At 38.1% G+C, this 13,817-nt stretch overlaps 1 protein-coding gene across 5 annotated transcripts in view; it reads left to right on the top strand.

Moving 5' to 3' along the window:
* Positions 1 to 13,817, top strand: part of Tut4 (terminal uridylyl transferase 4) — a 99,470-nt gene that overhangs the window by 48,904 nt on the left and 36,749 nt on the right. For all 5 annotated transcript variants that reach the window (XM_013348546.2, XM_013348547.2, XM_026781896.1 and 2 more), the window contains exons 14-18: positions 2,395 to 2,545; positions 3,594 to 3,680; positions 6,444 to 6,547; positions 13,014 to 13,071; positions 13,160 to 13,263. In XM_013348546.2, the coding sequence (XP_013204000.1) occupies positions 2,395 to 2,545; positions 3,594 to 3,680; positions 6,444 to 6,547; positions 13,014 to 13,071; positions 13,160 to 13,263 (504 nt within the window). The remainder of the gene's footprint in view (positions 1 to 2,394; positions 2,546 to 3,593; positions 3,681 to 6,443; positions 6,548 to 13,013; positions 13,072 to 13,159; positions 13,264 to 13,817) is intronic.

The following is a 13,817-nucleotide window of genomic DNA, read 5'->3' on the forward strand; positions in this document are numbered from 1 at the left end:
CTGGGAATTGAACTCAGGACCTTTGGAAGAGCAGGCAATGCTCTTAACCACTGAGCCATCTCTCCAGCCCCATAATACAGTATTAAACACAGGCCCAGACAACAGTGGCTTTCCAGAACCTGTTTATTTTGCATAAATAAAATTTTGTACCTTTTGTCTCACACTTCCTCCTTTTTTTCTTCTCCACCCAGGCAGAATTTCTTTATTTTGTGTAAGGATACATTTATTATATATTATCCAGGTTATAGTATTTAGTTATATAGACTGTTGAAAAGACTAACTAAATGGCAAATTGTTAGAAAAATCTCTTAGGGAAGTACAATTTACATTCCTTATAACTTACTCCTCCCTCCCCCAAATTTATACTAAGGTAAGTACCATATCTTTTACTTTGCTAATAAAATGTAACTTAAAAAATATTCGCTGTAGCTGGCTAGGTGTGTCTGTAATTCTAGCCCTTGGAAGAGCAAAACCGGGAGATTGTCAGTTTGAGACCCACTTGGACTACATAGCCAGTTTTGAGTACAGCCTGTCCTATAAATTAATACTATGTTTTACAGTAGGAAAGAATTTCTACTCTAAATATGTCATTTTAGAAAACAGCAGAACAGAATGCTTTGAAAAACTAATAGCTGGGTATAGTGGTATGTCTTTAATCCCAGCACTTGGGAGGCAGCTCTGAGTGGATCTCTGAGTTGGAGGCAGCATGCATGGTCTCTATAGTGAGTCCTAGGACATCCAGAGGTATATAGTAAAACTTTGTCTCAAAAAACAGAAAATAAAAGTAGTATTCTTAATTGAATATTCACATAAATTTAAGTATTTTATGAAGTTATTGTTCCTTTAGAAGTTTCTGTATATAATCTGTTGTTTAGTTTTTAAAATTTACGTGTATGAGTATTTGCCTACATGTGTGTATGTGCAGTACATATGTGCTTGGTGCCTAAGGAGGCAGTAGAGGTTGTCTGTCCCACTCAAACTGGAGTTATAGGTGGTTGTGAGCTGTCTTGTAGCTTCTGGGAATCAAATCCAGTTTTCTGCAAGAGCTTAAACGTTGTCTCTCCTCTGCGGTCCCCTTTATTGTATAATTTGAATCAAGAGTTTCTGGCTATGTACGTGTCCAGGCTAGCATTGGAGGAACTCTTTAGGCACACATAATAACAGTGAGGTATAGCAATCTTCCTTAGTCATGTTTGCTTTTTTTTTTTTTTTTTTTTCCAAGACAAGGTTTTTCTGTAGCTTTGGTGCCTGTCCTGGAACTAGCTCTTGTAGACAGGCTGGCCTCGAATTCTGCCTCTGCCTCCTGAGTGCTGGGATTAATTAAAGGTGTGCGCCACCACCTCCCAGCTCCTTGATTGATTCTTTTTTTTTTTTTTGGTTTTTCGGGACAGGTTTTCTCTGTAGCTTTGGAGCCTGTCCTGGAACTCCCTTTGTAGACCAGGCTGGCCTCGAACTCACAGAGATCCGCCTGCCTCTGCCTCCCGAGTGCTGGGATTAAAGGCGTGCGCCATCACCGCCCGGCTCCTTGATTGACTCTTAAAACAGAAAATGTTTGGAGTAAAATGAAAGATGCAATTTAAAATATCTTTATGAATAACTTTTTTAGGTCTCAGTAAATTAAAAACACAAGGTAGGAACTGTGGAATGTAGCTCAGCTCAGTTGGTAGTGTACTTATGTGCGTGAGGCCCTAAGTTTGATTTCTAGAATTGTATAAACTCAGTGTGGTAGTTCATACCTGAAATCTCAGCCCTTAGGAAACAGACGGGGAATCTGAAGTTCTAGGTTATTCTTGTCTACATTACCAGTTTAAGAGCACCTTGGGCTGCTAAGAACCTGTTTTATAATCCAGATAGATGGGGGCTGGAGAGATGGCCCAGCAGTGCACTGACTGCTTTTTCAAAAGACCTTGGTTCTATTCCCAGCACTTACATGAGGGCTCACAACCATGTGTAATTCCAGTTCCTGGGGATCTGATGCTTGCTTCTGCCCTCGGAGCACCGGATGTGCAAGTGGTGCACAGATAACCAATGCACATAAAATAAAGATTAATATTGGGGGATGGGAAACCCAGACAAATAAATACAAGGTATATGTTTTTCCTCTGGGAGTTGATCAGGCTGTTTGAATTAATGCAGACCTTTTGTATTGCCTGTTAATTTCTCTATCTTATATTTCCAGGTAAATTGTTTATGATGTAATGTTGGTGGGAAAGGAAAGCAGTTAAAACAGGTTTTTATATTACTTGTATTTCATAACAGCTTTTTACAAAACTCCCAACTTAATAGGTTATCAGAACTGAGTTAACTACATAGTATTTGTTGCTGCCGTATTTTTGAATATGCTTTCTAAGTGGTGAAATAAGTTCACTGGATTGTTTTTTAATCATTGTTTAGCCGCCAACAATAGTATGCAGCATCTGCAAAAAGGATGGCCATTCAAAAAACGATTGCCCAGAGGATTTCAGGAAAATTGATCTAAAACCTCTACCACCAATGACAAATCGATTTCGAGAAATACTTGATTTAGTATGTAAAAGATGTTTTGGTAAGTGGTTGATAGTAAAACTACTGGAAGTGGGTTTTTAGATATTGAATATCTATTTTCTAGTTTAAAAACAATTTTCAGTTTTGATCAGACAGAGGTTTTTTTATTAATAGATAAGATCAAGCATAGTTATTTAATAAGTGCTGATCATATTCTGGGTATTGTGTTAAATGCAAAGGAAAGTATAACGGAGTCCATATGTACTACTTTAAGAAACTTTATTGGTTGAGTGAATTCCCACAACAGTGCAAGGGATATTCCAAGAGTTAAAACTTAGACTGAATATTTGAGTTATCTAATATTGTAGTTACTAGTTCTTTGTGCTTATTGAATTAGGTTAGTTAAAGCTATGTAAAGTTAGAAAATATAACTGGCTTATCTCAAGCTAGTGTACATGAAACTAGTGTATGGGTACTGTGTTGGAAGGTCTAGCTAGAGAACATTTCTTGTGTGCTTTTGGACAGTATTTTCCTAGCTGGATATAGAATATATTTACCTAAATTAGCATAATTCTAACTAAATATGGCTGGATATGGTGGCATACCCTTGTAATCCTAGCACTAGGGAAGCTGAGGTAGTATTACAAATTTGAGGCCAGCCTAGACTACATGGCAACACCTTGTCTCAAATCTGTTACGGGGTTGGCTTAGCAGTTGAGATCACTTGTATCTTGTATAGAGCATCCAGGTTTAGTTCTATGAACCCACATTTTGGCTCATAACCACCTGTGACTCCAGTTCTGTGGTATTCAGTGCTCTCTTTGCAGGCACCAGGCAGGCACATGGTTCACATGCATGCATGTCTGAAGAAAACAGTATTGGTTTCAAAAGGTAAATGTATTTGTAGACTGTAGGGAAAATTATGATGTATAATATACATATATTTTAAATCTTTTTCTGCCCCCTGCCCTTTCTCTAATACCATTTATGGTATTAAATTCATAAAAGTAAATAAGTAGTGCTAATATTGAGTCAAAATTTTTAGGTTAAAAGCCTGAAGAAATTTTCATATTCTAATTCCCTCACTTTTCTTTCTCTTTTTCATATAGATGAATTATCACCACCTTGCTCTGAACAACACAACAGGGAGCAAATTTTAATTGGCTTGGAAAAATTTATTCAAAAAGAGTATGATGGTATGTCATAGGCTTAATGTTGGCTGTTATTGTTACTGTAATCACATGGTTTTGATTTTGACTGACTTAAAAATGTTTTTTTTTTTTTTGGGGGGGGTTTTTTGAGACAGGGTTTCTCTGTGGTTTTGGAGCCTGTCCCGGAACTAGCTCTGTAGACCAGGCTGGTCTCAAACTCACAGAGATCCACCTGCCTCTGCCTCCCGAGTGCTGGGATTAAAGGCGTGCGCCACCAACGCCCGGCTTAAAAATGTTTCTTAACTGTTATATGTTAAGCACTATGCTAGGTTCTATGACTATATTACTCAAAAGAGAAACTTCTGTCATTAGTATATTTAAGAGGGAATAGCAGTCAAATACATATAAATATAAATATATCAGTAAACGCTATTAAGACTATGGTGATTAAAGAAGTGAGAGGTTGTGTAGTAAATCTTTCATGACGTAGCATTTGAGTTGTACTTACATATTATATGAAGGAACATATTATATGAATTTCCAAGGAGAGAACATTATAGAAAGAAAGGGTGGATACTAAGTCTTAGATTATGACTGACATTCTTATAAGACTGATTGGAGGTTCAGTGTGTTTGAAGTGGAATGGAAGATACTTTTTAATAGAACGATGAGGTCATAGAGGTATCCTAAAGGTTAGATCATTAGGACCCTTTGGACATTGGTAGAAGGACTTTTTTTTTTATAAGATTTATTTATTTATTATGTATACAACATTCCTTCCATGTATGTTTGTATGCCAGAAGAGGGTACCAGATCTCATTATAGATGGTTGTGAGCCACCATGTGGTTGCTGGGAATTGAACTCAGGACCTCTGGAAGAGCAATCAGTGCTCTTAATCTCTGAGCCATCTCTCCAGCAACCAGGACTTTTTGTTTAATGAAAGCTATATAGTATTTATATCATTAAATGATAATCATCTCAGAGAACAGAGTATAACACTCTAAGAGTACAAGCAAGAACATTGCAGAGAACTGTGATGTAAGTACAGATGGAGCACAGACGTGGAGGAGGTAAGTGGTCAGAATTGGGTTATATTTGAAGGTAGAGCTAGCAGGAATTGCTAGTGCATGTGTGATATAATGGAAAGAAAAACTAAGCACGATCTGAAGGCTTTTACTCCAAAATAGCAGAACAAACAGTTTTTTTTAGCATGAGCTTAAAGAATCAAAAGGTTTATGATCAAATATTTTAGAAAAGGATATCTACAGTAATTTATTTAGAGCTGGGCAGATGGCTCACTTTAAGTGTTGTAAACATGAGGACCTGAGTTTTATTCCCAGAACCAATGTAAAAACATAGGGTGCAAGGGCTGGAGAGATGGCTCAGTGTTTGAGAACACTTGTTCTTTCAGGGAACCTGAGTTTGGTTCTCAGCACTAGTGTCCAGTGAATTGTCTGTAATTCCAGAGATTCAGCACTCTTTTGCTCACCACAAGCAGTTGCATGCGTGTGTGCATACATACCCACGCATACATGTGTAACACATTTTTACTCTCAGCCTCCTATCCCTGGTGCTCACCAGCCAGCTATCCTAATTGATAAGATCCAGACTAATTTTAAGTGTACCCCCTCTCTTTTAAATAAAACTCATACTTAATTTTATTTGATCATCATAGGTGTTTTTATGAATATTCGTATATTTGAAAAATAAAGTCTCATGCTTTGAAGCATTTTATATTGAGAATATTTTAAAGGATATTTTATTATAGTAGAATTTAAAGTAAAACTCATAAAAATGTGGATCAGCCTACTGACCTGAATTGATTCCTTAGACCCACGAGGTGGATAGAGACAACAAACTTCCACGAAATGCTCTCCACCCTTCACACATGTGTTATGGCGTGCTCACACATGCTCATATAAAGTTTTAAAAATATGTTGAATGTATCACAAATTTATATGCCATCTTTACCCAAAGACTTTGCTAATCTATTGTTTCAGTGTTGGTATATGTCCTGCTGAAGTGAGCGCTATAACTTCTTTTATCCTCCTTAGTTATCATTCAAATTTAATCAGTATTACATGGAAGAATTTTTTTCAAAATATGGGATTTGTTGTCTAACTATGTAATTAAGAGTCAGCAAAATGACTCAGCAGGTAAAGGCACTTGCCACTAAGTCTGACAATCTGAGTTTAGTCTCTGGGACCCACTCAGTAAAAGGAGAGATCCAATCCACACAACTTGTCAAGTTGTCTTCTGTCCATATATGCATGTTGGTATGCCCCAACTAATAAATAAATTAATACAAATGTTTAATTAAACCTTAAGTTACAAATTGTTATAGAACTCTTAAATGAGGAAAAAATACCTAAATTTTGAATTAGAGTGACTATGGGAGAAAAATTAACCTTATATATTGAGGTGATAATTTAAAAGTACTTGAATTGTACACTGAAAGAACTAGTTTACTTTTAAAAGATGAGTTATCAGATATTAACTTAGTCTTTGGTATTGTTGAAGAACAGCAGTAGGTGGTAGATAATTCAGTTGGAAGAAGCTGAAGGTCTGAGTGATTATGCAGGTTGAACAAGGTATTAAGGATTTCATATATTTCTGGTGAGCTTCTAAATAGATAATGATAATGTTTGCTGAGAGTTGGTGTTTTACTTACTTGGGTTTAAGAATAAACAAAAGATCCTAGCTGGGGTTGGATGTTTTGGAATTTCCCAATGTATCACTTTGTGTTAAACAATAGCAGATGTTAGATGACTCCTAACCTGTTCTTTGACTTATTTTCTCGAGCTTAGAAAAGGCAAGATTGTGCTTATTTGGTTCTTCAAAGAATGGATTTGGGTTCCGTGATAGTGATCTGGATATTTGTATGACTCTGGAAGGCCATGAAAATGCGGAGGTAAGGGGTAGCAGAGATGCTTTAGCTGTTAAAAGTGCTGATGCTGCTCTTCTAGAGGTCCTGTCCTGAATTACCAGCAGCCAAGTGGTGACTCACAATCATCTATAATAGGATCTGGTGCCCTGTGCTGGCAAAGAGAGCACTCATATATAAAATAAATAAAAGTTAAAAAAGAAAAAGAAAATGCAGAGATAAGAGTTAATATTTGTAAGGGATTTAAAAGTTTGTTTTTATCTATTGGTTAATGTTTTAGTTTTATATGATTATGCATGTTATCATTTTTGTATCAATGTGTTAGTAATAGTTTTTGAAATATAGAAGCATTAGCATTATGGATTTAGAAGATTCTCAAACTTGCCTCTGTGGAAATTGTTAAAAATATTCAGACTTGGGCTGGAGAGATGGCTCAGTGGTTAAGAGCATTGCCTGCTTTTCCAACGGTCCTGAATTCAATTCCCGGCAACCACATGGTGGCTCACAACCATCTGTAATAAGGTCTGGTGCCCTCTTCTGGCCTGCAGACATACAGACAGAATATTGTATGCATAATAAATAAATATTTAAAAAATATTCAGACTTAAAGTAAAATTACTATTCATCCTTTTAAAAAAAACGTTTATTGATTCTTTGTGGATTTCACATCATGTATTCTGATCCTACTTTCTCTACGTCTCCTCACATCTTCCTTCTGACCTTACAACCCCCCCCCAAGTCAAAACCAAATTTAAAAGAAAAACAAACAAACAAAAAAAACAAAGAAAGAAGCAAAAAAGAAGAATCTTGTGGAAGTTGTATGGCCTGTTGAGTCACACAGTTTACCCTTCAATCCTTTCATCTTTCCTTGCAAGTCATTGGTCTGACTGGAGGCCTTTGGTTTTTGCTGCACCATGTATAAATGGGCTCTCACTGGGGCTCCTCTTGGATATCCTGTTGTTGTCCTTTGGCATGGACGTCCTGCTGTTTTGGATCTGTTGGCTCATCCCCTTCTCATGCTCAACAATTTATAGGTTCAGAGAATGTTGGGGTGGGTCAGTTCATAGCCTTGGTTCTGGATCTGGATGCTAGCCTGGTTGGTCAGCCCACGGGGGTCAGTGGAACCATGCTTGTCTTCACTACCCAGGTGAGCTCTCCAGCACTGCTTTGGCCAGCTTGCCTAATTCAGCCTATAGGAGTCAAGCCGTTGTCCTGCTCCCAGTTCCTCATACCTGGGTCCCCCACATTCACATCTCCAGGGTCAGCTCTACTGTTTCAGGCAAGGTGCAGGGCCCTCTCTTGTGATTGCTGTAGGTTTAATACAAGGATAGGTTGTGCAGGATTAACTCTCCTGCTTTCATGCCTTTAGGGTAGGCTCGCTGTCTCCCACCCCCAGTGGTCAGCTCCAGTATACTACCAAGGCAAGGTGCATGGACCCCTCTCTGTGCTGCAGCGAATTCTCTCTCGTGACCCTATGACCAGTTCTCTCTTTTTTTTTTTTTGTTTTTTTTTTTTGAGACAGGGTTTCTCTGTGGCTTTGGATCCTGTCCTGGATCTAGCTCTTGTAGACCAGGCTGGTCTCGAACTCACAGAGATCCGCCTGCCTCTGCCTCCCGAGTGCTGGGATTAAAGGCGTGCGCCACCATCGCCCGGCCCTACCAGTTCTCTTGCCTGCCACAGGTAGTAAGGGATGGGGGGGCATCATTCCCTCAACCATGCTACCACATGGCAGATGGTTGGGGGGCACGTAGGTCAGTTAGTTCTGTTGTTCTCACGCCCTCAGGTCTGACTTACCTGCTTCCCTGACAACAGGGTCATCCCTAGTGTGCTGCCCAATGGGGGAAGCAGAGCCTGCTTCTCTTGTGCGCCGTAGCCAGTCAGGGCTAGCTCTCCCACTCTTGTGATCCCAGGGCCACCTCTCTCAGCTTGTTACAGGTGGTAATGGGTGAGCAGGGAAAGCATCTTTCTCTCACCTATACCACCACTTGGCAGACTGTGGGAGGGGTGGAGATCAGCTCTCCTGCTCTCTCTCACCCACAGGATCCACTTACCTGTGTTCTGGACCATAGGATCAGCTCTATCCAGGTGAGGTGCACCTTTCCCTCATGCAGGCAGGAGGAACTCTCCCCTGAGGAGTAAGGACAGCTTGCCTACTGCAGTATCCATCAAGGGGCAGGGCCAGCCATCCCAGGCCAGTAAAGGGCAGGGCTGGCTCAGTACAGCATGGTTCCAATGATCTCGTTTAATTCCTTCTCTGGGTATCACCATACACCCCAGTTGCAGCAGGACCATGGACCAGACATGGCTTCTGCTGCAGTTAAGGCTTGGATGCCACCACAGCCCTGGTGGCTCCACCCAGAGCAACACAAGCACCTGTGGCAGCGTGGCCCTTGGGCACTAGACCCTGGGCATCCACAGAGCCCTCTGACAACATGAACCACAAACCCAGACATGGATGTTCATCCTGTTTTAGTATAACAACTAGGTCTTTGACACTTTCAAGGGTCTAGTAATGAATTGGGTGAAAAAGTTAACTTACCATAAGTTGGAATCTTTCATTCGAACCAATGAGAAGCTGGTATTTCTATTTGGTTGTAAATATTAATCTTACTTTGTTTTCTCTCTCTCTCTCCCTGTTATATACTCTGCAAGTAGAAAATGCAGGTAGTTGTTCAATTTATAGATGGATTATATTCCAAAAATTAATTATAATTTTGGGGTACTGATACCTTATTTACATAGAAGCAGTGTTGTAATGACTGAAGGTTAGAAATTTTGCTTAGGGTGCCACTTATATATGCTTTATCCTTTTTTATTCTTAACCCATTTTGAGGTAGATATTAATTACCCCATTTTCAAAATGAGACTGAAACTTTGAAAGATAAACTGGGGGCTGTAGAGATAATACAGTAAAGTAAAGATGCTTGTTTCCAAGCCTGAAAACCTAAGTTTAATCCTGGGAGCCACATGGTGGAAGGCGAGAACTAGCTTCAACAAATTGTCTTCTGATCTCTCTGTGTGCCATAGTGCTCCTACTTCCTTCATACACGTAAATAAATAAATAAATAAATAAATAAACATATCTCCCACACACATACAAAAAAAGAAAAGACATTCATTTATTTAACTTCACCTCACCTTGTACATGATGAAGCCAGCATTTGTGTCCAGGGCTGTGTGGTTCCTGCTCTTCATATTATATCTCACTGCCTCTCTAATTTGTTTTTAGCTGATAATGCAGCAAAATATAGTATTAATAGTAACGTAGAACCTAACCTTTACTTTATAAAGTAGAAAGCTCTCTGAATAACCTTGACATATAAGGAGATGTTTTTCCCAGTACAGTCTCAGCAGTGGGATTGTGATCATGCTTTTTTTCTTCTTTGTGTTGTAGACTTTGGTCATGTGAATGAGTGTCCAAGCTCTAGTGAAGAAAGGGACTCGGTGGGGAAGAAGTGCCTTAGTCCATTGTTGGAGGAGTTAGGCGAGTGGACCCTAGTAGAGATCGTTGTTTGACCCATATATCTATTGACTATTTTTTATTAATAATCATGTCTCAGATAAAGCTCATTGGCTACAATACTGCCAGTGTACCAAGCTATTTCTTTGAGTTTTGTTTTTATGTTATGTTGTGCTGTTCTGTGCTGTGCTATGTGTACTGTGTTATCTATACTATGCTATGCTACATTATGACACGGTATCATGTGACCTAGAACTGCTCACACTCTCAACTTCTTAATTCCAAATATCCTATAGACCCAACTCAGAGCCTTGTATATGCTAGTCCAGCATTCTGTACCTGAGCCATATTCTCAGTCTTGCTGTTAGTATTTATGTTTCAAAATCAGGTACTATTCGTGAGATTGGAATAAGGGCAAGCTTTTTGTCATCTGTAGTGGTATCACTGTATCTTCTGTTAGAGAATAATTCACAAGCTGGAGAAACGGCTCAGCAGTTAAAAGTGTACATTACTTACTCATCCAAAGGACCAAGTTTGATTCTCAGCACCCAAGTCAGGCAGCTCAAAGCCACCTGTAACTCCAGTTGCAGGGGATTGGAGGACTTGAGCCTCCTTGAGCACCCACACATGTAGCATGTGTGAGTGTGTGCTCACACATCCATACCCATATTTACATGATTAAAAAATAATTCTTTTAAAGGAAATAATCCAACAGAATTGTGTAGCCTTGTGTTCCTGAGGCAGTTCTTCCAGAAGATGATTTTAAAATTCATAGTCTTGGGGTAAAGATGGTGGTGGTATCTTGTTCATGGTTTTTTATGACTCTAAGAAATTGGTCACCTTAATTTTTTAAAAATTTTATTTGTCATTATCAGTGTGTGTTTGTGTGTGTGTGTGTGTGTGTGTGTGTGTGTGTGTGCGTGCACGTGTGTGCGCGCGTGTGCCTGTGCCTGTGCCTGAGTCATGACAAATATGTAGAGTTCAGAGGTCTGGCAGTCAATTCCTTTTCTGCTGTGGATTCAAGAGATTGAACTCAGGTCATCAAATTTTCATGACCATTTTGCAAGCTCAGTGTTTCCTTGTTTTATAAAGAAACTTAACCCCATCATTCTGGGTAAGAGGCCATTGGATCTCTGTGAGTTTCACACCAGCCAAGTCTACACAGAGCAACCTTTTGCCCCACCCCTCAAAAGAAACCAACTGAAGAATTGTAAATATTGTCTCTCTTTATTTAAATTCTCACCTCTGTTAGAGGAGATTGCTCTATTTGAAGAGCAAAAACTGATGAAATAGGGAAGAGAGATTTAGGTAACTTCTTTATTAACTTTAATATTTAGATTTGAATTACAAGTAGGGAAGTTGAGACAGTTAAAAAGAACAAAATACTTTATTCCAGATGAGACATTAACTCTTTAAAAGGTTGTCATAATTATGTATTTTACACAGTAAAGAACAGTTACCTTTTCTTTTTAGTGTATGTGAATTAGTAACTGATAATTCTATTGAAATATCCAGATTTACCTGCATAGACTCTTTTTTTCTTGTAATGAAAGAATATAAGTTGAATTATACAAAAGTGATTTTATGATGATAGTTAGGATTGATTTTTTTAATGCTTTTTAACTTAATACAGTTAATTTATAAAGCTATTCTGTTTACTGTTTCCGTTTTCATTGCTATATTTTACTGTCTCTGCTTCTTAAAAAATACCGTTCAAATTTGCAGAGGGATAAATTTCCTTGAGGAAATTGGTGCTGTAGTAATAGAAATATGTTTATGTATATCATCAACATAATAATAATAGAAACCAGGCCCAAGGGCTCATGCCTTTATTCCCAGCTCTGAGTTCAAGGCCAGCCAGGGCTACACAGAACCTGTCTCAAAAACCAAAAGAAACAAACAAGCAAAACTAAATCCACAAAACACATAATAGCAGTAATAATAAATAACTCAAAAATTTCAGGTGTGTTTCTTGCATCAGACTTGCAGGGTTTTTGTTTTGTTTGGGGGGGCGGGTGGTGTTTGTTTGTTTGGTTTGATTTTCTTAGACAGGGTTTCTCTATGTAGCAGCCCAGGGTGTCCTGGAACTCTCTGAAGACCAGGCTGGCCTCAGACACACAGAGATCTTGCCTCTGCCTCCTGAGTGCTTGTATTAAAGACGTGTGCCACCACCTCCCTGCTGCTGCATGCTTGTTAATAGGTTTTATGTAATTCTCCAGCAGTTCTGTAGGGCAGGAACTTACGATTATTTTACTTTGTAGAGTACTAATGTGATGCTTGGGGATGTTAAGGATCAATCGTGCAGATAGTTAATAATTCAAATTTGAATCTGACTTTGTCTAAATTGGGTGCCTGTGTTGTGTTTTTTATCATTAAGTGATTTGCCCTCACTAAACCTATCTTTAATTTCATTCTGTAACTTTTAGCAGATATGGCATCTTAAAGATTTTTATACGTCATAGTTTAAATAATGATCTACAATATCTGTACCTTTTTTTTTTTTAAATGAGTGAGTTTATTGACTATATAGTACCAGAACTGAAACAGTGAAACAGTAAGTAAACTGACTAAATGTTCTGTCTGGGACCCTCTTGTTCAAAGGGTCTTGCTGTTTTGTTACCCAGGCTTCTCTGGTAGTTTCTGCTGGATTATATGTCTGATCTAACACTCATTGTTTTGGTGCTTACTGTTTTATTCTTTACCCATTCAAGACCAAAAGAGTGGATATCATAGTTAATTTTCTGTAAAAAACAGGTTCACATATTGTAAACTGTTTTACTCTCTTCGTGCTTTTCAGACTTAAGTCTGTGTGAATAACCTTGGGATCTTACTAGCATACATTTTAGGAAGGCAATTCTACCAGGTTGCAGGTTTATGTTGATGATGGGGTTTCTTGAATTGTTACTTAGTTAACAAGGTTATACATTTCATTATGATTAGAAATATTAAGTACTAGTATTAAATGCTAATTGGTTAAAGCAGAATTTACAGTAGATAGAATTGAACCCTACTTTCTTATTTATTTTTTTCCAGAAATTAAACTGTAAGGAAATAATTGAAAATTTGGCGAAAATTCTTAAGAGGCATCCAGGTAAAATTTTATATCTTTTTGAAAAAAAGTACTCTTTAGCATTATAAATGTATTTAACTTGCTGAAGATTTTGCTCCCTCATCCTCAGGTTTAAGAAACATTCTGCCTATAACTACTGCCAAAGTGCCTATTGTAAAATTTGAACACAGACGAAGTGGACTAGAAGGTGATATCAGTCTGTATAACACATTGGTAAGATTTTCTTTATGGGACCAGCTATAATTGTGGTTTTTTTATTTTATATATACATGTGATATTAAAATATAACTACATCCCTTTCCTTTCACCCTTCCCATGCATCTTTGTGTTCTTTCCACAGTTTGTTGGCATCTATTTTTTTAATTTTGTGTATGTATGTCTTATATATGTATTATGTATGTATATTCCTAAACACATAGATAGCTACAACCTGTTCAGTTCATATAAAGTTACTAACTTGTGTGTATATGATTTCAAAGCTGATTACTTGGTATTAGATAACCAATTTGTGTTCTTTCCTAGGAAGACTATTCTCCTGCTCTAAGCCTTTCTTAGTTTCCCTTAGTCTCTTTTCTAGGGTTGAGGTCCCATGAGTTTCACTTTCATTTTAAGGTGTAGTTCTTGTTCAGGTCTTGTTTAGACAGCCATGTTATTAAGACTTCATGGGTTTCATGTCTCTGAAATTTCTAGCAAATGTCCTTTTCTGTCACCCTTAAAATTTTCCTGCTTCTTCTTCTGTTATAATTTCTGAGCCTTAGGTTCAAGAG

Source organism: Microtus ochrogaster, chromosome 10, assembly GCF_000317375.1.
Source record: "Microtus ochrogaster isolate Prairie Vole_2 chromosome 10, MicOch1.0, whole genome shotgun sequence".
NCBI classification, from domain to species: domain Eukaryota; kingdom Metazoa; phylum Chordata; class Mammalia; order Rodentia; family Cricetidae; genus Microtus; species Microtus ochrogaster.